The 23255-nt window shown below is 36.6% G+C and overlaps 1 protein-coding gene across 7 annotated transcripts in view; it reads left to right on the plus strand.

Moving 5' to 3' along the window:
- AFG2A (AFG2 AAA ATPase homolog A) overlaps positions 1 to 23255 on the plus strand; it is a 340553-nt gene that overhangs the window by 244231 nt on the left and 73067 nt on the right. For 6 of the 7 annotated variants that reach the window (XM_026499287.4, XM_057310049.1, XM_057310050.1 and 3 more), the window contains one exon: positions 17590 to 17754. In XM_026499287.4, the coding sequence (XP_026355072.2) occupies positions 17590 to 17754 (165 nt within the window). Of the gene's footprint in view, positions 1 to 17589; positions 18085 to 23255 lie in introns of those variants that run through there. The other variant, XM_044384309.3, reaches the window with a different exon arrangement.

The raw sequence follows: 23255 nt of genomic DNA on the forward strand, positions 1-23255 counted from the left end.
GGAGGTAAGTGCTCAAATTAATTTTAATAATATGAATGATTGATCACAAAAGTTTGGAGACAACAGTCCTAGGAGACAGTGTCTTCCAAAGGTGATGTTAACTTGACAACTTTCAGGCTCAGTTGTCTGCTCTACTAGATGGAGATGAACATTTACAAAAGAAGCAAGTTAAACTTCTTTTCATGCCTCCAGAGTGTTTGGAAAGACCACAGCCAATGAGTTCTTTGCTAAAGATAGGGTAAACATGGCGTGGAATCCAGGTTATTCTGGGTGTGTCAGCTACTCGACGGGACTGAATAATGAGATGTCTGAGCAGTGTCAGGTCAGTCCCTACTTACATTTGGACTTGGCCATGTGAGAAAACGCTGTTGTTCTCAATGGCCAGGAACCATAAAAACACAGTCTCAGGGGATAACCAAATTCTTTTTTTGCTTATATTTAATAGAAATAAAACTGAGACTTTTCTGGAACAGTAAAAAAATTTTATTATGAATATTGTTACCTTTACAGAAATGGAAAAGTTATTATTAATTTTTTTACCTACTTTGTTTAGAAAATACCAGAAATAAAGGAAAACCAAAGATTTTTTTCTTAAATGGATTCATTTTAAACCGGGACACCATCATTTGGAAATAACTCATAATGGGCTTTTTTTCTCACCATTAAAAGTTCTCATAATGAGCTGATATGAGCCAGATCTTAGGGCATAGAAACTTAGGGTAAATGACTACCCTTTTTTTCTTTTTGGAGAGTGGATTCTTTTGGGAATCTGATAGATATACTCTCCTGAAAAAATATGCCAGGCAAAATTTGGCCTACACTTTCAAGGGTTTACAGGTACTCCTTTCCCTAAGCCTATCCAAGAACCTTTAGGTAATTGAAATCCTCTGGACAATGAAAAGAATTTAGCTACATTTGTGTTCCAACCTAGGAGCCACTGTGTAATCACTACAGTATGTGACCAGCTTTCTGGAAACCCTTCATTATCCAGGTTTGATTTCAGAAAGTCATTGACATAATTCTTAGTTATGTCTTATTTTTATACTTGAAATAATGCTCAAATTATGGTATATGCATTATCTGCTTATTATGTGGTGTCTGCTTACTATGTGTTGCTTATCTAAATTTTTTAGAAAGCCATATCAGATATAATCTGAATCTTGCAAAAGCAATATCATCTTAATTTGATTAGGGAATTAGAGACTGACAAATCTAATTAACAAAGAACTTCTCATAGCAAGCTTATGAGGTAGGCAAGGCAGGTAGAGAATGAGCCCCATTTTACAGATGAGAAATCTGAGGCTTAAGAGCAATTAGAATGACTTGATTCATTACTGGGGTGGGACCAGGGGGCCGTTCAAATATACCTGTGGGGCTTTTTCAAAGCAACCTCTGTAAGCCATAGATCTCAAAACTGAGTCTAAAGACTCCCTGCATCAGAGCCAGCTGGCATACTTAATAAACATGCAGAGTTCCAATCTCTCCTTCCAGAAGTTGTAAGTCCAAATGGAGTGTAAATAGGTCACGGGACTCTCCTAGATTAACAAATAAATTAGATGATTCCTTTGCACACTGAGGTTTGAGAAATCCTGAGCAGTAGTTTGACTTTGAGTGCACATGAGAGTCACTTGAGGAGCTTTGGAAAAATAATTTCCCTGGTTGGGCTGATTCAATAAAAATCTCTGGAGAAAGAACCCCAAGGAAACCTACTTTTCAGAGGTTCATCAGGTGATTGTGATGCACAGTGAGGATTAAGAATTACCACTGTAAGGGCCCCTGGGTGGCTCGGCAGGTTAAGCCGCTGTCTTCAGCTCGAGTCATAATTCCGGGGTCTTGGGATTGAGCCCTACATGGGGCTCCCTGCTCATCGGGAAGCCTACTTCTCCCTCTCCTTCTGCCTGCCGCTCCCCCTGCTTATGTGCTCTCTCTCTCTCAAATAAATAAAATCTTTAAAAAAAAAAAAAAGAAAGAAAAGGAAGGAAGGGAGGGAGGAGGGGAGGGAGAAAGGAAAGGAAAGGAAGAAAAAGAAAGAGGAAAGAAGGGAAGGGAAGAGAAGAGGAGAGGAGAGGAGAGGAGAGAAGAGAAGAGAAGAGAAGAGAAGAGAAGAGAAGAGAAGAGAAGAGAAGAGTCACTACTATAAGGGACTTTTGGAAACTTTTTCTGTAAAGAGCCAGATAGTAAATATGTTAGGCTTTGCAGCCTACATTAGTTTTCAGTTATTGGTCTATATCATTTATCAGTTGTAACTACTCAGGTTTGCTGTCCCAGAGTGAAAACAGCCATAGATAATCCTTAAATGACTGAACATGGCTGGGTTCCAATGCAATTTTATTTATAATAACAGAAGATGGGATAGATTTGGCCCATGGGGTGTATTTACCAAACTATATGGTCCCACCCCACATGCTTCACACAGCCAGAATTAAACTGTGTTCTAAATCTCACATGCTTCTGGTTATTGCATATGAGTGTTGAAAACTACTGTATTAAAATTCAATTAATAAGTAATAGAGCCAGAATTTTGAACTATGAAGGAGTTAAAAAAATTATTAAAAAGAAGAGCCTATAGTACATATTATCAAAGATAAGATAAAAAAGAAAAGGTATGCTAGACTAGGAAGAAGAAAGTGCCCTGAGCAGCCAAACCCAATGCAGTAGGGATGGTCACAGAGCTCAGAAGTGGACCAGCACCAGCCTGAGGGGTTTTATTCCAAAAAAGGAGGGGCAAAGAAAAGGGGTAAAACAGCCCTGCACTCTTACGTGTTGGGATTGATAAGAAATACCTTCCTAGGGGCGTCTGGGTGGCTCAGTTGAGCGTCTGGCTCTTGGTTTCTGCTTAGGTCATGCTCTCATGGGTCGTGAGATCCAGCCATGTGGGCTCCGCCTCAGTGGGGAGTCTGCTCCAGATTCTCTCCCTCTGCCTCTCCCCCCATGTACCCGCGCACGTGTACTCTCTCAGCTAAATAAACCTTTAAAAGAAAAGAAAGAACTTCCTATACTTTGGTATTTTGTACCCTAAAAATTGGGGTGTTGGCAGGAGGGGAAAAAAGCAATGATCAGTCCATCTGGGGAGGGAGGCAGGGACACACCGGTGTTTAGCTTAGTGGCTGTAGAAAAACTGTGAACCTACACGTGTGGGCAAGGAGGCGCTGTCCAGCTCTGCAGTGCCGCTCTACAGTTGGTCCGGTGGGTCCTGTGGTGCCCCTTCAAGTCACACTGCACAAATCTGTCTTGCTACCTCTCTATCCTTAACAGTTTCCTTTAGACCAAATGTTTAATCGTGAGAGAGGTGGAAAGCTTTGAATCAACAAGAAAAGTTTCACTTACGTGTAACATATCATCCATTGTACATAGTATACATCAGAAGATTTCTATTTTAAGTTTTTAAAAATGATTTGTATATAATGAGTTAAAAAACCCAACTATCCAGAAAATTCATATTCTCAGCAATGTATTTTTGGTACCGCCTAATATCTTCTATATTTCTTGTCTGCATGCTTCTGCTTCTGGTAGGTAGGTGTCCGCAGGCAGATCACTTTACATTTTGATGAACTGATTTTTTTTTTATTTGGAAAAATGTATGTCCTTTGAATACCTTATAGTCCAATGGGGGCATTAGAACATGTAAACAAATCTTGTACTGTAATATGTGCAACAGACATGTGAATGGTGTTCAAAGGATTATAGAGAAGAAATGATTCTTGTGTGTGTGGAAAAGTGATTTGAAGAAAGAACTAGAATTTTCCTGGAGTACATGGCATAGGGGTGGGTGGGACTGCTCAGACAGAGAGATCAACACGTACAAAGGCATGAGGGGATGTGCTATTTTCAGAGAACTATAAGGGGTTCCATATTAGTAGAAAGTAAAAGGCAGAGAGAAGCCAAATAATGGGAAATGATACTGGAGAAATAAGCAGGGGACAGATGATTTTTCCCCATCGCCACCACCTCTCCCTTCACCCCTGTTTAGAGCCTACGGGTTTGTTGATATTTAAATACCATAAAACTCAATGTATGTTTGTAAGGAAGTCCACCTCCCCATCCTTCTACCCTATGGAGAACTTTTAAAAGATGGAATTTTATAGAGATATTCAAAAGATTAATTGCACTGTCTTCAGTTTTCCTCTGTAGTTTATCAAAAAGCAAAGTCACTTTTTATAAGAGGAAAAATTAGGATTAGTTCTAGATAAATACTGTTTTGGCTTTGTAAAAGGGCCTTTTAAATAGAAGTGGATGAAAAACATTCTAGTAAAAGAACTTAAGAGTGTGTGTGTATGCGCCGTTCTGCTGTCCTTACTCTTCTGTGCTCATCGAGCGCTGCCGTACACCGTGGTACATTCTGCCCAGCTGCTGTCAGAGGCATCAAGTCTTTTCTTGCACGGTGCGACGGGTTTTTACAAAACTGAGCAAGCCCAACATTCGGCAGATAGCCTACAGACCAATAACTTAGTTGTTTTAATACAAACACATGCTCAGATGTTGTCATACAGAAATCCTTTTTAAAAGAATTATTTTTCGAAGAACAAAGAACGTTGTAACCCTAGTACCTAACCCTGCGCCTGGCACGTAAGTAGACGCTCGGCGTATGTTCATGGGATTGAACTGCTCTGTGAAGTCTCAAACTGAGCACTAAAAACTCCCTTAACTCTAGGAGTAACCAGATATTGTCAGTAGCTGTAATATGAATTGAAATGTTGTTTAAAAAGCATTTCCAGCAGTTGAAAAACTGCTTATAAGATCCAGATTTAATTTGGCAAGTGTTGTTCTCTTTGCAGAATACAAATACAAATCTATCAAAAAAAAAAAATTCCTGCTTTATCTTTATCCTCCTTTGCAAAATGGAGAGGCATTGTCAAAGGGGGAAATGTCTAATAATAATAAGTTGAAAACTTCGGGCAGTTCCACTTCAAAGATCTCTCTTAAATCGTCCTTTACAGGTTCACTGCCTCTGTTATTATTCATGTTCTAATTTAAGACCTCAAGATTGTATTCGCTTCCTAACTGGAAGTTGCACTTCATTCCTGTGCCCCCTCCACACTGCTGCCAGAATCGTTTACTTTCTTAAACAAAAATTGAGCCTGTCCTTCACTTGATTAAAAACCTTCCACAGTTTCCTATGGGCTATAAGATAAAGACCACAGTCCTTGATGTTACCCACTATATGTAGATAATCATACCCCTGGAGTTGTTTTTGTTTGTTTTTACTTCATCTACCTTCATATCCCCATGTTTTCAAGAACCCTCTGCCAGTGCTTCTTAAACTTTCTGGTGACATGTCACGTATGGATTAATACCAGCTAAAGTCACTGACTGCCTAGGGCATCTGGCTTCCCTGGGCTGCTAGCCCACCTGAGAGCTAAAGGAAGCAGTATCTTAAGCACAACCGTAATCTGTTCCCTGTGTAGCAGTTGGGCAGCGTTGTCTCACCTTGTGACCACAGTAAACCTTTTTCCCTCACAGCAATGGGTTTTACTTGCCGTACCTTTAGTTGTTTGTGCAGACTATTTGCTCTGCCTTTTCCTACCCTTCTCAACCCAGTAAATTTCCCCTGCTTGTCATTTAAGGTCCAGCTTACTTAGATCAGGGAAGTGTTTCTAGATTTTTTAAAGGAAGTTTGAAGTGCCTCATTTCCAAAGTTTTAAGTCAGCAAATTTTAACTCTTGAAAATTCTCACTTTCCATTTTCTGAGCCAGATGTAATCATTTAATTCTAAGTTTAGACAGTTACCTACTGTACCAATAATGATTTTATGTTTTTAAAAATTCAAATAAAAAGTCTCACTTCCTTGGGCTTTGTAAACCACTTCTCTCCCCCATAGATTATATTCCCCATGCTATCAAATATACCCATCTCAAAGGATGATGAGCATAGTATAAATATGTATCATTCCTACTTACTCAGTTATACTATAAAATTAAAAGATGTCAAGTTATTTCTTATAAAAAGATTTACTAAGCTAAAAGCTATAAAAGGAGAATTCTAAAAATTGGTTTCCTTGGTTCAGCAGAGCCTATTGCTTATTTTAACTGTCATTGATCGTGATCTCTCACATATTCCTCTCAACTATTTCTGTCTTTCTAAAAATGTTTTATAGGGGCGCCTGGGTGGCTCAGTCGGTTAAGCATCTGCCTTCAGTTCAGTCAGGTCATGATCCCAGGGTCCTGGGATAGAGTCCCGAGATGGGCTCCCGGTCCCACGGGGAGTCTGCTTCTCCCTCTGCCCCTCCCCCTGCACGCTCTCACTCTCTCTCTCTTTCTCCCTCTCTCTTTCTAAAAATTAAATCTTTTTTAAAAATAAAAATAAAATAAAAATAAAAATGCTTTATATATCCATTTGGTAAATATTGCTGATTTTATCTCATTAAAATGATTGATTTTAGTATCACAGCGTTCATCAAGTTCCAATTTAATTCTTATCCTTAAATTTTTAATTAATGTGGCAATTATTCGTGTATTTGGTCATCTTTTTTGCTACTATCTTAGCCTGTTAAGTAAAACTAGATGCACTTGACTCTGTATGTTGACTGTTTTCCACTTTTAATATGTTAAGTTCTTAAAAGGACCAAGTATTATGCCTCTTTGTATTGTTAATAGTGCTTTACACAAAAAAGTTACTCAATCGATGTTTTTTTGTTACTTTCAAAATACCATATGGATAGTTAAGATTTTCTTATTCAAATTTTATATAAAATCCATTTCTGTTTCTTGATAACTGTTCAGCAGGTATTTCCCCAACTCAAATACAATTAAATTTTTTTCTCATTTTCTCAAAGTTTAATTACCAAATAATATAATGAAGAGTGTTTCTTTCAAGGGCTTGAATGGGTTTTGCAAAATATTGCTTATTTTATTGGTCTCTAAATCTATTCTTCCTTCAGTCTAATTAAACTTTTGGATTACTGAATTGCATAAAAGTTATTATGAAATTGTATTCCTGAAACATTGAGAACGTCAAGCCTTAAAAGATAGTAGCTAAAATGGAATAAACCAGACAGAGAAAGACAAATTCTGTATGGTATCACTTACAGTGGAATCTTAAACACACACGCACACACAATTTCTAGAAACCAAAAGTAGAATGGTTGTTGCCAGGGGGTTATGGGGAAACGGGGACAATTTGGTCAAAGGGTACACTTTCAGTTCTAAGATGAGTAAGTTCTGAGGATTTGATGTCCAGCATAGTGAGTATAGTTAATAATAAGGAGTCGTATACTTGAAATTTGCTGAGAGTAGATCTTAAGTGTTCTCACTTACACAATCAAAGCATCCATGTCATATGCCAAGCACTGTGCTGAGCGCTTTATGTAGATTATATTATTCAATTCATAGAGCCATCCTCTGAGTAGAAACTAGGACTGTTAAGTATTTTGAAGTACCAACAGGGGGCGCCTGGGTGGCTCAGTCGTTAAGCGGCTGCCTTCAGCTCAGGGCGTGAGCCCAGGGTTCTGGGATCAAGCCCCACATCACGCTCCTCTGCTGGGAGCCTGCTTCTTCCTCTCCCACTCCCCCTGCTTGTGTTCCCTCTCTCGCTGGCTGTCTCTCTCTCCATCAAATAAATAAATAAAATCTTTAAAAAAAAATAAAGAATTAGAGTACCAACAGGTTTAAATGATCTGTCCAACAGCTAATAAATGGGAAAGCTAGAATTTTAACCTAGTTAGGCTGAATTCTTTTATCCTCACTTTTAACATGTATGCCAAATTACAAGTTATATGTACCTGGTAGAGTCATAGAAGGTTATAAGGAGAAGACTTTTAAGCTGAGACTTGAACTTGTCAGGTAGACAAGGAGATAACAATATTCTGCGCAGAGAGAGCAATATGTGTGAGCACAAGGAGGCAGAGAGCAACATGGTGATTTTGGCTGTGAGTGCTTAGATGCACTTAAGTAGCTGCAGATAAGGTAGGAGAGTTTCACAAAATTATAGAGAACTGAAGCCTATGCTTAAATTTGACTCTTTCCCTTAAGGTGCCATGAAATGGTTAGAAAATAGGTTACAGGATTTGCAGTGTAAGAATGATCGCTTTAGCAGTGATGTAGATCAGGAGAGGAAGAAGAAGGAAAGAATAAGACTGCATGCAGAAAAACAACTAGCAAGGCAATTAGGATATTCTAGACGAGAGATTGTGTTGTCTTCACTATATGGAGTGCCTTGTATGTGCTGTTGCCGAGTTTACAGTGTTGAATAAAAGAGTATGACCCCTGCCGTTGTATACAGCCTACGGCCTGTTGGGAAAGACAGACAGTAAACAAACACATAAATATGTAGTAAAGAAGATGGAAGAGAAATGACCATTTCAAGAGAGAATTAAGAGTAGCATTAACCATGACTATTGCCTGTCAGTCAAATTTAGAAGGAGAGGGAGATGCCTAGCATCAGTTCAGGGTTTCTTTTAAATAAATCAGAGCTGTTACCGAGGATCCACCTCTCTTCCCGGTTTCTGGAACTATTTTCTCCATGAATCATGATACATTGATATGTTTTTATTAAAGTAAAATGTAAAGGCTCAGCGCTGCTTTTCTTTCCTAGAGGAAGGCACTCCCTACAGTCACATACACACCCTGTTGATCATTTGAAATGAATGGGAGCCATGGGACCTGATTTTTCAAAGTGTCTATTTTAATACCCTGGTCTGAACAAGTGTTTCTATGCTAACTAAATTAGATTTGATCAGTTGATAGAATATGAAATTATAAGTGTCAAATTTCAGAATTTATAAAAAAGAAAAGGCAGGGACGCCTGGGTGGCACAGCAGTTAAGCGCCTGCCTTCAGCTCAGGGCGTGATCCTGGTGTTATGGGATCGAGCCCCACATCGGGCTCCTCTGCTGGGAGCCTGCTCTTCCTCTCCCACTCCCCCTGCCTGTGTTCCCTCTCTCGCTGACTGTCTCTATCTCTGTCAAATAAATAAATAAAATCTTTAAAAAAGAAAGAAAAGAAAAGGCAGCCCTGTAACTGTGGTAATAGAATTGGATCATTAAGAATCCTTAATATGAAATACCAGAAATGCTTTTAAGTCCTTTTTGTAAAGGTCAGAAGAAGAAAAGGTAATGGTATTAGTGTAATTGGTGTAATCACTAAAATAATAATAACATATTTTCAGTAATGACCATGTAACATAAGCTGTGGGCGTTTCCTTGGGAAAGATACCATAACGGAGTCCTAGAATCAGGGTTGGAAGTCCCATATAAAAGGTCATCTAATAATTCATAGTCTTACGTGCACAAGCAGATTTCAGGTGAACTTTATGGAATTATTTAACAAAATTATGTGGGGATGTTTCTTCACCTGTATGTTTTGAGAAGAATTCTTGTCAAATATACATAGCCCTCTCTGATTAAAGAACCACCTTCTCACACATGAAGAAACTAGAGCTGAGACGTAGAGACTTGCCAATGTTTTGAATAAGTTCTCTTGAAAAGGCAGTTTGCCTATGATATTTTTAAATAGAATTTTAAGGTAGCAACCACAATATCTATGACCTTGGGGCTAGAAGGGCTCAGAGTAGTATTAGGAAGTCTTGGCTTATTTTTTCATTGAGAGTTCTCATATGTTGATTTTAAAATAACAGAACATGCCATCATTCAGAATACATTCTTCCACCCTAATATCCCAGAACAGTATTTTTAAAGAAATTCTAGGAAGGGTGTTAACTCATTCAGGGTTCTACAGGAAGGAAGGCTCTTTCCTACTATTTTTTAAGCTAACTTTCACTGACAAGATCAGACCAGAAAAAGCGCAGCTGGCTGTTGGCCCAGACAACATTATAATCATTGAAGTGTACTCAACCTGCACTGCCCAGGGACAGTTACAACTTGGTGGGGGGTGGGGGGGCGCAGATGCATGCTGAGTGTTGTTCCAGTGACTTAGATGACGTGTGTGCTGTATATCCTTTGCTGTGTTGTTCTTTCAACTATTAGAAAGGAAATTTTAAAATAGCCTAGAATACGATTTTTCCCATAAGGGTGAAAAGGATAACTTCAACTTTAAAAAAATAACCAAGCTATTCTCAGCTATTTCCCCAGCACCTAAAACAGGGCCTGCCTGGCCCACAGTAGATGTATAATAATTTTTTTTTTGATGCAAGAATTATTTAAAGTTCTTTTTTTACCTGTATCATATTTCAGAAAAAAGAATTTTTTTCATTTGTCCATCTATACTGTGTATCATTGTCCTGGTAGGATAGTAAAGTAAAAAGAGGACTGACTCAACATCCAGCCTACTTTCTGCAATTTATTGTGTGTTCTTGGGCTTCATTTTCTTTTTCTTAATGGGAGTATGACAATAACTACGTCACAGGATTTGGAGAAATATTAAGTAAAATACGGCATCTGAAAAATGCTTTATATATTCTTAAGGGCCATGTAAACATTAATGTTATTTGCCTTAACTAACATTTTTAATAATTTGAAAACATATATTTACTGGAATCCATTCTAATTTACTGAATCCTGTATTTGTTTTAGGTAGGGGAGAAGTGATTCCCCATAACTGAAATGCAGTTTGAATACTTAATTATAAAGTACATTTCAAGGAAGCTGATGATGCATCATTTTTACCTAATGTATTATTGTTGGGTGTGGAGAATAGTCTACAAATAATTAAAACAGTCTTTTTAAACAAAGGAAGTTATCTTTACTGTGCATTTCTTAATTGACTTTTTGCTTGCCAATTTATACATAACTTAAGAATTAATAGTTATCTGGTAGGCATTCACCATATTGTAGGTGTTGAGACATATGCGGAAAGTACACACCAGCATTTTCCAAAGTGAAAATGGAATATTAACTTTTGAGATGTTTTATGATTAGAATTTGGGATAAAATTTGTATATAACTACTGTAGCCTTCTCTTGGAAATTTTTAGTATCTATTAGTATGGGTTCCAAAAATTTTTGCATATGGAAGGAGACCTGTTTAATTTTGCTTCTACCCATTGTTTAACATTCCCAAATGTTATTTAACAAAAAAATCCCTTTCTGTATTTCATCTGTTAACATTTACAGGAGTGTTTTATGAAGCACTGGTATGAGATATAATGGAATTGATCCAATGACTTTTAAGAATCTATTTAGAACTCTAAACACAAACATGATAAAGTAAATTTTTTAAAAGAGAAAGAGTTGACTATAGCATTAAAATGATTGTTATACCTGCCAATCTATCATCATGGCCAAATCATAAAATTGATCTGCTATTAAGTAAGTATTCCTTCTCTTATTGACCAATTCTTCTTTTCTTTTTTTTTCATTGACCACTTCTGTGTGACTCTTTTCAACTGCTTAGTTGAAGGAGATAGTCTTTCCAGATAGAGACAATCTGAGAACATCTCCAATGCCCTTGAATTTACTGATTGATTGATAAATACTGAGAATCTAACAAACATGTTACTACTTTTTAAATCAACTTTATTTATAATTTATGTACCATAATAAACTGCATCAATTTAAAGTGTACAATTAATGTAAACATATATGTAAACCGGTGACACCACCTTTGCAATCAAGGTATAGAATATTTCAGTCAACCCCAAAAGATTACTTTTGCCCCCTTGGTAATCCATCTTTTCTTCTGCCCCAGGTTCCAAACTACCACTGGTCTGCTTTTTATAATTATAGATTAGATTAGCTTTTTCTAGTATTTTAAATAAATAGAGTTATGTAATATGTATTCTTTCATATCTGATTTCTTTAACTCAATGAAATGATTTGAGACCTCATGCATGTTGTTAAGTGTATCAGTAGTTCATTCGTTTCTTATTGCCAATTAGCGTTCGCCTATATGTATATACATACTTTGTTTCTCCATGCATGAACCGGTGGGCATTTCGGTTGTTTACAGTTTGGGGCTATTGTGAATAAAACCTCTATGAACATCCATGTGCAAGTCTGGATAATCATGGTTTTGTTCCTCTTGGGTAAATACCTAAGAGTAGAGTAGCTAGGCTGTTATGATGGGAAATGTTTAACTTTTTAAGAAACTGACAGTTTTCCAAATTGGTTGTTGTATTTTATATTCCCATTAACAGTGTATGAGTTCTTATTGCTCCGTATCCTTTTTCAGTCTTTGGTATTGTCAGTGTCTTTAATTTTAGTCATTTTTGCAAGAATGTAATGATGTCATTACATTGTGGTTTAAGTTCACTTTGATCTGATAACTGGTGATGTTGAGCATCTTTTCATTTACTTACTTCCCAACCATATAGTTTCCTTTATGAAGTTCTGTTCAAATTTTTTGCCCATTTTCTGTTGGTTGTGTTCTTATTATTTGTTTTTAAGCGTTCTTTGTATATTTTGGATCCAAAATTTTTTTTCAGATGTGCCTATTGACCTTTTATCCCAGTCTGTAGCTTGCCTTTTTATTTTCTTAAAGCTATCTTTTGAAGAGAAAAAAAATTAATTTTTTAAAGACCAGTTTTTTAATTTTTTATACTTCTAGAAGTTTATAGGTTTAGCTCATACATTGAGGTTTATGATCCATGTAAGGCTAATTTTTGAAATACCAAGTAAGGATCAATGTTCATTTTTAAAATATTAGTATCTAGGGGCGCATGGGTGGCATGTTGGTTAAGCATCCAACTCTTGGTTTCAGCTTAGGTCTCAGGGTCATGAGATCGAGCACCAGCTGAGCTCCATGCTCAGCACAGAGTCTCCTCAAGACTCTTTCCCTCTGTCCCTCCCCTCCTCGTGTGTTCTGTCTCTCTCTGAAATAAAATAATACGGGACGCCGAGGTGGTTCAGTCAGTTAAGCATCTGCCTTCAGCTCAGGTCATGATCCCAGGGTCCTGGGATCGAGTCCCACAAGAGGCTCCTTGCTCAGGAGGAAGCCTGCTTCTCCCTCTGCCTGCCACTCCCCCTGCTTGTGCATTCTCTTAAATAAAATCTTTAAAAAATAAATTTAATAATAAATCTTTTTTGTAAATAAATAAATATGAGTGTCTAGTTGTTGCAGCATAATTTTTTAAATGCTTTCCTTTCCTAGATGAGTGCCTTCAAAATAAAAACCATTATGGACTCCCTTATCTGTTCTGTTGATCTATATTTATATCCTCTACACCTTATCACACTGTCTTGGGTTTTTTAGCATTATAAGTTGTGAAATCAGGTAGTGTAAGTCCTTCAACTTTTTTTCTTTTTTGACTTGCTTTCACTTTTCTCATTTGCATTTCCATGTAAATTTTATAATGTTTGTGAGTTTTTTTTAAAAAGCTCTTGTGAAATTTTATTGGAATTGCATTGAGTCCATAGATAAATTTGAAAAGAATTAATATCTTAATATTGAGTCTTCTAATTCATGAACATGGTGTATCTCTCTTTATGTAGGTCTTTAATTTTTCTCAATAGTGTTCTAGTTTCCAGTGAAGTGTTCATTAATTTTATTCCTGTCTTTTATGTTTTATGCTTTTTATGTATTCTCATAAAGTGGATTTTTAAAGCTTTATTTCTGTTCACTTACTGCTTAATATATAAAATACAATTTTTATAATAAACTTGTATTCTGTAATCTTGCTAGTAGTTTTGTAGATTAGTATTTCTGCATAAACAATCATGTCATCTGCAAATGCAGGTAGTTTTACCTTTTCCTCTTCCAAGTTCTTTGTTTCCTCCCCCCCCCCCCGTTTTTATCTTTTGTCTTTTCCCTTTTGCCTTTGCATAAAAACTAGTACCTCTATTACATTTTTCAGTAGAAGTGGTGAGTTTTTACCTTGTTCTTGATAGAAAACTTTCAATATTTCAACATTATGATATTAGCTGTTGGTTTTTCTAGATACCACCTCTCATATTGAAGTTCTCTTCTATTACTAATTTGCTGAAGGTTTTTTTTAACATGAGTGGATCTTGAATTCTGTCAAAAGTTTTTTTGCACATATTGAAATGATTGTGTGAATTTCCTCCTTTATTCTGTTAATAATTAATGGTGAATTATACCAATTGGATTTGGTTAAGATGATTTATTCATTTTATACATTGTGAGATTCTATTTACTAATACGTTTTAAGTATTTTTGGGTCTCTGTTCATGAGGGTCATTAACCTGTAATTTTCATTTTTAATGATACCTTTGTTAGGTTTTGGAGTTAGCATTATGTTGGCCTTGTAAAACAACTTGAGAAGTGTTCCCTTCTCTTTATTCTGAAATGGTTGTACAATCTCGATGTTATTTCTTCTTTGATAGAATTCAGAAGTGAAACCATCTAGACCTACGTGTAAAAGTCATAATAAATTAAATTTTTAATTCAGTTCCATTTTAAAAAATATAGGTTCATTCTGATTTTTTTATTTCCTTTTGTGTCCAATTTGATCGCTGGATTTTTTTAAGAGACTTATTTTTTTTTCGAAGTTGTTAAATTTATTGTCATAAGGTTGTTCATAGTGTTCTCTTATTATTCTTTTTGCTATCTGTAGGATCTGTAATGGTAACTTCTCTTCCATTTGTGATGTTGGTGATTTGTTCTCTCTTTTATCCTTGTTGAATCTAGTTAGAATTTGATCACTTTTTTGAAATCTTTCCAGATTTTGACTCAGGTCATGATCTCATGGGTCGTGAGATCAAGCCCAATGTTGAGCTCTTCATGGAGCGTGAAGTCTGCTTGGAAATTCTCTCTCTGCGTTTTCTCATGTGCATTATCTCTCTCTCTCTCTCTCTCTCTCTCTCTCTCTTTCAAATAAATAAATAAATCTTTTAAAATGTCTTTCCAGAGAACTACCCTTGACTTTCGATTTTCTCTGTTGTTTCCTATTTCATTGATTTCTGCTCTCATCTTTATTATTTCATTCCTTGTACTTTAACCTTAGGTCATTAATTTTGGACTTAATTCCTACCATAAACATTTAAAGTTATAAATTTGTCTCTAGCACAGCTTTTAACTATATTCTACGAATCTCGATATGTTAGATTTGCATTATCATCCAACTTGAAACACTTTCTAATTTCCTTGTGATTTTTTCTTTGACCTGTGGTTTATTTAGAAGGGTGTTGTTTAATTTTCATGTGCTTGAGGTCTTCCTCTGTCTTACTGTTATTTATTTCTAATTTACTCCCTTATAGTCAGAGCACTACTTTGTATGATTTCAGTCCTTTGCAATTTGTTGAGTTTTGTTTAATGGCTCACCATAAGCTGTCTTAGTGATTACACCCAGTGGACTTAAAAAAAAATATGTATTCTGCAGTTGTTGGATATAGTGGTCCATAAGTAAATATCAATTAGGTCACAATGATTGATAGTCTTGTTCAGATCCTCAGTCTTCCCTATCTTTACTGATTTGTTTTCTAGTTGTTCTGTAATTGCTAAGAGAAGAGTTAAAATCTCATACTGTAATTGTGGAATTATCTTTTTATCTCTTTAATCCTGTCAATTTTTGCTTTATATTATTTTGAGACTCCATTATTAGGAACATACATGTCAAGAACTATAAAGGTTCTGAGACTTTACCCTATTTGAAAGCTAACATGTTAACCTGCCGCAATTTCACGAGGGCTTGGCTAAAGACATGCGATTCTTGGGTTAGAGACAGAGGACAATTTATTACTCACAGTTTATTACTCACAAAATATCATGATTTGTGTGTGTGTGTGTGCGTGTGCGTGCGTGTGTGTGTGTGTGTGTGTGTGTGTGTGTGTGCTGCTTCCCTGAGAACTACATTCCACCATGCAACCATATGAAGTCCTGATATGTGTATTTTCTATAGTGTTTTTATGTGCTGTCTCAGCTACATTTTCAGGGTTTTTTGGGTTTTGTTTTTTTAATTAGAAGATGTTCATGTTAGAGTTCCTGTGTTCCTTATTTTATGTATTTACTTTTCTGGGTATTTCATTCAAAAGTGCACATAAAGAAGTGTGCTGTGTTTCATTATAAGTGAATGTCTCTTAAATCTTCAAGAAATGCCATTTTTTTAATTATGCCAGCAACAAGAGTAGTTTTTTGGAGGTGGAAGACATGTACAGTTTTGTAGTGTTTCATTTCCAGTGCTCTTCATTTCTTCCGGAAGATTCAATTTTCCATCTTAAGTCATTTCCCTTAAACCTGAAGAACGTCACTCAGCATTTTCTGTAGTGCCATTCTGCTAGAAACAAATTTTCTTGGTTTCTTTTATCTGAAAATGACTTAATTTTTCCCTCATTATTAAAGAATATTTTCACTGGTCCTAGAATTTTAGAATGACATTTTTATTCTTTCAGCACTTCAAAGATGTTGTTCTGCTGGTTTCTGCCCTTCGTTGTTTTGATTGAGAGTCATTGGTGATGCAAATTATTGTTCCCTGTATTCAGTCTGGCAGCTTTCAAGATCTTGTCTTTGGTTTTCAGCAGTTTGCTATGACGTGTCTGGGTGTGGTTTTCTTTATATTTATTTTATTTTAAATTCACTGAGCTTCTTGATTGTGTAAATTTGTTTGTTTACGAATTTGGAGAAATTTTGGCTCATTCTTCTTCAAGTATTTTTTCTGCTCCATCTTCTCTTTGCTTCTGGGACTGGAGTTACACAAATTAGACCTTTTGGTGTCATCCCATGAGTGATCTTTTAAGGTAAATCTTACCAATTCGCCTTCTACTTAAAACCTTCTAATGAATTCTGTTTACAAGTAGAATACAGTCCGGACTCTACCATGTTTTTTATGGCGTTATGATCCTCCTATGACTGTCTTTCGGACCTCATTTCCTACCTCTTTTCCCGTTAGTCACTCTACCACAGATTTTTTTTTTTCTTTCCCTGGAACATATCAATCATTCTTGCTCTTTGTACTTGATACCTTGAATGCTCTTCTCCCAGATCTTTCTAAGGCTGACTCCTTTGGGTATCTGCATAAGTTACCTCCTCAGGGAGACTTTCTCTCACCACCCCAACTAAAAGTTGACCCAGTCCCTTAATACACACACACATTTTAGACCCATATCTGTTTTACTAACTTTATTGAGATAGAATTTACATAACAAATTTAACCCATTTAAAATACACAATTCAGTGGCTTCTAGTGTATCCATAGACATATGTAACTATCACCACAGTCACTTTTACATATATCTATCTTATTCATGATGTTTTCTGGTACTAACAACAATGTCTGGTATATAGTGCATGCTCAATAAAGTTTCCTGAATAGATGAGTTCATTAGCTCTAAGATAATTTAGTCATTAGCCTCCAGTAAAATATGAGGGAAGTTCATTTGACTACTTTCAGCTCTAGAAGTATTTTATCAGAGCTGTGCTATTTTGAGGGCTCTCTAAAACAGCTTAACCCATATTTTAAGAGTTATTGCAGGAAGTTCCAAAAAAAAAGTCTTTTGATATAATGAATACAAGTCATAATACACATTTCCCTAAGAGAAAATAGCCATTTTATTGACCTGACAGTTGCTGAGAAGCAGAAAGCCTCTCAGAAGTATTGCTTTGCTGTTTTCAAAAGTACTCTGAACATTGTTTATTTGTTTGAATCTTTGAAATAGATTATAGAATCACTAGTACTTGTTTTATGTACTAATTATGGGTAATAGTGGGTTATTCATGAGATTCTAGACATCCCCTTTCTTTGGTACCTTTCATGTGGAATGTCAGTTCTGAGCTTGGTTAATCTTCATTGTCTCATCTTCTTTATAGGCTTTGATGCGGCCTGGAAGAATTGACAGAATCATCTATGTGCCTTTACCAGATGCAGCAACAAGAAGGGAAATATTTAACCTGCAGTTTCACTCTATGCCAATCAGTAATGACGTGGATCTGGATGAACTCATCCTCCAAACCGACACATATTCGGGAGCAGAGGTAAGATAGTTCTGCTCAAAATACCTTGGTGGCAGGAAAGCAGTGGGTTGGGGTCATTAGCAAAAAGACTGCTTGATACCAACTGTTTTAAATGACTGTATGTTAAGAAATCTTAAAACAGGGTGGGGCACCTGGGTGGCTCAGTCATTAGGTGTCTCCCTTCGGCTCAGGGCATGAGCCCAGGGTCCTGGGATCGAGCCCCGCATCAGGCTCCCTGCTCTGCTGGGAGCCTGCTTCTTCCTCTCCCACTCGCCCTGCTTGTGTTTCCTCTCTTGCTGGCTGTCTCTCTCTCTCTCTCTGTCAAATAAATAAAATCTTAAAAAAAAAAAATTTTAAAACAGGAAATGCACTATATGACAGGTAATCACTGAATTAAATTACATTTTAATGGCCTCTATTATATCTCAGTTGTTTTTACCTGGCTTCTGTTACTTCTAAAAATGTAGTCTTCAGAGAATTAACATGATATAGTGGGGAGAAATTGGACTAGAAGTAAAGTTTCTTCTTTGGGGTTTCTGATACATCAGCTCAAACCATTCACACGCTTCTCTGAACTTTGATTTCTTGACCTGTGAAATGGAAATGAAACACAACTTTACATACTGTTTTCTTATAGAGATCATAAAAATGAAATTAAGATATCATGCAAGTGCTCAGAAGTACAAGACTTGGCAGAGAGATTGTATTCTTACCATCTTTTATCATTTTGGAAAATTATGTCAGTCTACTTATGTATTAACAAAAATTCTCTCATAAAAACTGTAAAAGAGGGCGCCTGGGTGGCTCAGTTGGTTAAGCGTCTGCCTTCGGCTCAGGTCATGATCCCAGGGTCCTGGGATCAAGTCCCTCATCAGGCTCCCTGCTCTGTGGGAGTCTGCTTCTCCCTCTGACCCTCCCCCCCTGCTCATGCTGGCACTCTCTCTCTCTCTTTCTCTCTCTCTCACACATGCACATTCTCGCTCTCTCAAATAAATACAATTTAAAAATAAATAAATAAATAAATAATAAAAACTGTAAAAGGGACAGCCTATAATCTACCCTTTAGCTGTGCAAGTATACTCAATTAGAACAGCAAAACCTCTGTGAAAATATGAAAGTTTTTAAGTATGGCAGGTAAACATTTTTTCCTCTCCTTAGCAACTTTGTGCTTAGGCCATTTTTATTTACAAAATAAAATTCTAATAAAATAATTGTGCATCTTTTCTACATGCATTTCTCGGAAAGGACAGACTGTGGTCCTCAACACAGAAATATCTTTGGAATACCACTGATAGGGATTTGTACTGGGAAATTAACATCTTTTAAAGTAAGAAATTATAAATTCTTTTTATTCTGAATTATCCAGCAGACAGACTCCACATTTTGTCTGCTTGCTATTATTTGTAACCTGTCCTCCATAAAAACCAGAGATTAATACATAATAGATCGTTAGTGTACTCAGAGAGTATTGTAGGTAAATTTATATGTAGAATTGGACTGAGCGTATCATTCAGTGATAGCTAATAAGTACTAAAATAAATCCCAAATCTCCTCATTGTTTTGTCTCAACTGTGAACTATGTATGTTTGATTTTCTCCCTGTAGGTTTTTCATTTTAATTGGGAGGGGGGAAAAAAGTCATCTAGAAAGTACCTTGAGAAGCAGCTGAAGTACATGCCTTTTTAAGTCCTAGCTGAAAAAATAATCCTTTTGAGCATCTTCTTGACATGACTGTCCATTAAGTTAAAATGAACGTATAGTGCTGTTAACTGACTGCTCCAGCATTTCTAGAATTCGGTTTTTATTGTGAGACCAAGGGCTGGCATCGTGTATATGATATGTCAGTTTACAGGAAACAGCAAAGAGAAGAAACCATAAATCTTTCACTTGAGCTGAGTGAAGTGAAAGAGTGGTTAGCAAGGTATAAATGTGCCTTTCTCACTTTGAAGTCATTCAAGGTAGGAGCATAGAGGTGCAAAACAAAAATCAAAGCCAATGAGGTTCTGTCTGGCTGAAAGGAAAAACCTCATGTGGTGCCAGGAATTATTGCACCAGCTTGCTAGTTCTTATGTAGTACATGTCTTACTCAATCTATAATATAAGCACATTCATTTCTCATTAATTTTTATATCAGATCTTCTAAAAATAGTCACAAGGAAAAGTAACAGAAAATTCTGTCCCTTCTTGAATTACATTTTTGGGTCCCATAATGGTTGGGTGGGGAAGTATATCCCACCCTGGTCCTAATTATAATCCACATATTATTACAACTTCATAGAAATTTTATTCAGAGCTATTTCTTAGTAGTTCTGGAATTTTCAGTTTGGGCGAGACAGATTTGTTCCATATTGTTTGGGGTTTTGTGGTTTTATTTTTTGGTCTGATTATTTAGGCAGTTCACTCAGGTGCCCTATTGTTGCAAGAGAATGAGTTGCTTAAAAGTCTTAAAATTAATAAATAGGAAATTTAAGACAGACAACATTTAGCTTCAATTAAAAATAAGATCCTATCTTTCTCTCCACCTCTTTCCTTCAGAATGAAAATGGTGCAGCAATGTGGAAAGCCAAAATTGGTTTTGGTTTTTTTTTCTTTTAGCAGTAAGACAAATTTAAGCTGGAACCTCAGTCATCTGACTCCTACAGATCCAGTGTTTTACCTCTGATGTGACTAATTAATTTCATTCTCAGTCTAAGGCCAGATCCTTCAGCACAGAACCTATTACATAGTACATATTTAACAAGCATTTAACAAACTGAAAAAGAAAAAGCATTTTAGGAAAAATAGACTTCCCTTTGTCATTATCTTAAGGAGAGCCCTCTAACTTTGTAGCAACCCACCTTGCTACAGCCATAGCCACTTTTTCAAATCTAGAGAGTGTCTCAGTGGCCACTTTTGGTATAAAATGAAAATACTGATAAATTCGTTGTCTTGCCGGGAGAGTATTATCATCAATATTACATAATATATTATGTATTCTGTATTAATTTAAACTGTACAGTCCTAGCTATATGAATAAGAGTTTGGCCAGGTGAGTCAGAGATGAGGAAATTGCTGACACTGGTATCTGGCTTCTAGAAACATAAAATGTTTAACTGTAGTGAGCATTCTTTTTATCTTTATTTTTAATTAAAAAGCTATAGAGAGGGGGGCCTGGCTGGCTCAGAGGTAGGTCATGTGACTCTTGATCTTGGGGTCGTGAATTCAAGCCCCACTTTGGGCATAGAGCTTAAATAAATAAATAAATAAATAAATAAATAAATAGCAACAACCAAAAAAGCTGTGGAGAGCGATTGAAGATGATATGGGTACTTTTAAAGACTGAAATAGAGGAGTTACTTTTTAAAAATGTGTTCTTTCAACCTAGTGCTTTATTTTGCCCAGTCAACATTGTTTCTTAAAAGCTTACACAGGCCCAGTGTTTCAAATGGTCCCTTAGACCCCTCTGAGTTACTCCATTTTCCCTCCCTGGAGAGGGTATACAGAGAACTGAAGCATTTCTTTAATTCTCAGGAGAGTCCCGAGGGAAAGTTTGTTGCCAGCTGGAAGGGGAATAGGGTCACCAGAGAGCAGCCTCCACGGAGAGGCAGAAGCAGGTAGCATCCTTCAGCCATCCCTGCGCGCGCCCTCCCCCGGTGGCTAGAACCTCATTGTCTTTGGCTTCTTGGCTGTAGCTCCCAGTTAATAGAAAAACATGTTGCCATTTAAAAGCAGATGGGAATTCAGTTCAGGAGGAAATAAGAAGTCTTTTTTGGTTATACCCATTGTTTTCTTTTGCTTTGATTTTTGTTTTTTAAGTTATTTGTAGCAGATTCCATTTCATTTTTTCATTTGTCTTTTATCCAATTATCTTAGTTACTTTAGAAAAACTTTTATCTTACCCACCAACAGGAAATCAGCAGTCACAAATATGTGCACATGAAAGGCATAACCGGGCCTGTTACCCGTGTGCCATGTGCTTGGGAACAGAGGTGACAAGTAAGATATATAATTTCCTCTCTGTATAGGAATTTGCTGACCTAGGCTCACACCTAGCATCTGTAAAATTTGAGTTGAATGTTTTCTTGCATTTGGATGTTATCCTCCTGTTAGTGATTATCTCATTAAGAGAAATTGATAATATGTGTCTAAGAGCCAGGTATCAGTTACATTTTTTATAAATAATATAGGCAATCATAGCACTTATTTCATACATCAAGATTTGAGGATTCAACTTCCCAGAGAGGCAGTAAAGGGAAAACAAAACAATTTTAATGTTGCATTTGAGTAGACTTTTAAAAGAATTGTAGTATTTTTCTTTCAGGGTGGTTTCAGGCAAGTTATTTAACCTCTTTGGACCTCAGTTTTCTCATTTTTAAATTATCTAAGTGACTGAAATTGTTTTGAGGGTTACATGAGGTAACAACAAATATAAGAGCACCAAGAAACAGTGCCTGACACATAAAGAGTGCTTCATAAATGTTACATCCCTGTATTCTTTCTTCCTATTGTCTATTCAGTGTTTATATTTACCACTGAAGTATCAGATGATGTTGGTATAAGATGGTAATGTTTTGCATTGCCTCAATAACCAGATAATGTATCTGAAAGCTAAATTATAAATGAGTTGCTTCTTGTTCTTTTCTAAAGAATATAACATCTGCTTAATATGGTGATTTTTTAGGGTAATCTGATGAACCTAGTACTAGAAGTTCTTCTTAAAGCAATATGTTAAATACATTCCACACTAAGATTTTAAAAAGCTTTAACTTCATGTAAATTTAGTCTGTTTATTCTAGTTTTACTTAAATCCTGTGTCTTGCCCTGGATTTTGTTTTGTAGTCTCTGCCCTTCTGGGTCTAATACTCAAGGTCTTAATGGCAGCTTGACATTAAAAAATTACCTTCCAGGGGCGCCTGGGTGGCACAGCGGTTAAGCATCTGCCTTCGGCTCAGGGCGTGATCCCGGCGTTCTGGGATCGAGCCCCACATCAGGCTCCTCCGCTATGAGCCTGCTTCTTCCTCTCCCACTCCCACTGCTTGTGTTCCCTCTCTTGCTGGCTGTCTCTATCTCTGTCAAATAAATAAATAAAATCTTTTAAAAAAAAATTACCTTCTAGTGTGCCCCATTAATTTGAGAAGGTTCTGGTCACCATGCTTGAGCTAATAAAAAAAAATTAATTTTCTATCTTGCTGATTAATATTCCTTCTAACTTTTTCTCTCTTTTCTCCAACACAATGAAAACGGAGAAAAAAATCATAACCATTTATGATGTCTATACTCTTCCTAGGTGAAATCTCTTGTGGCAATTTTCCCCAAACTAAAAATCAGGATCAATGTATTTAAATTTGGCAGATTGACTCTATCTAACAGCACGTCAGAAATAATAATAAAGAGCATCTGTGAGTTGGTCCCAGGCCCTCTGGTTAGTGTTGTTAGGGAGCACCCTGGCAGCCCTCTTCCTGTCCCCAAAGTGAAGCAGAGTGACACAGTACTTAGCAACCTCCTGTACACTGTCTGCAACCTACTCGTCCTGCCTATTCAGAA

This window comes from Ursus arctos, unplaced genomic scaffold, assembly GCF_023065955.2.
Source record: "Ursus arctos isolate Adak ecotype North America unplaced genomic scaffold, UrsArc2.0 scaffold_11, whole genome shotgun sequence".
In the NCBI taxonomy this organism is placed as follows: domain Eukaryota; kingdom Metazoa; phylum Chordata; class Mammalia; order Carnivora; family Ursidae; genus Ursus; species Ursus arctos.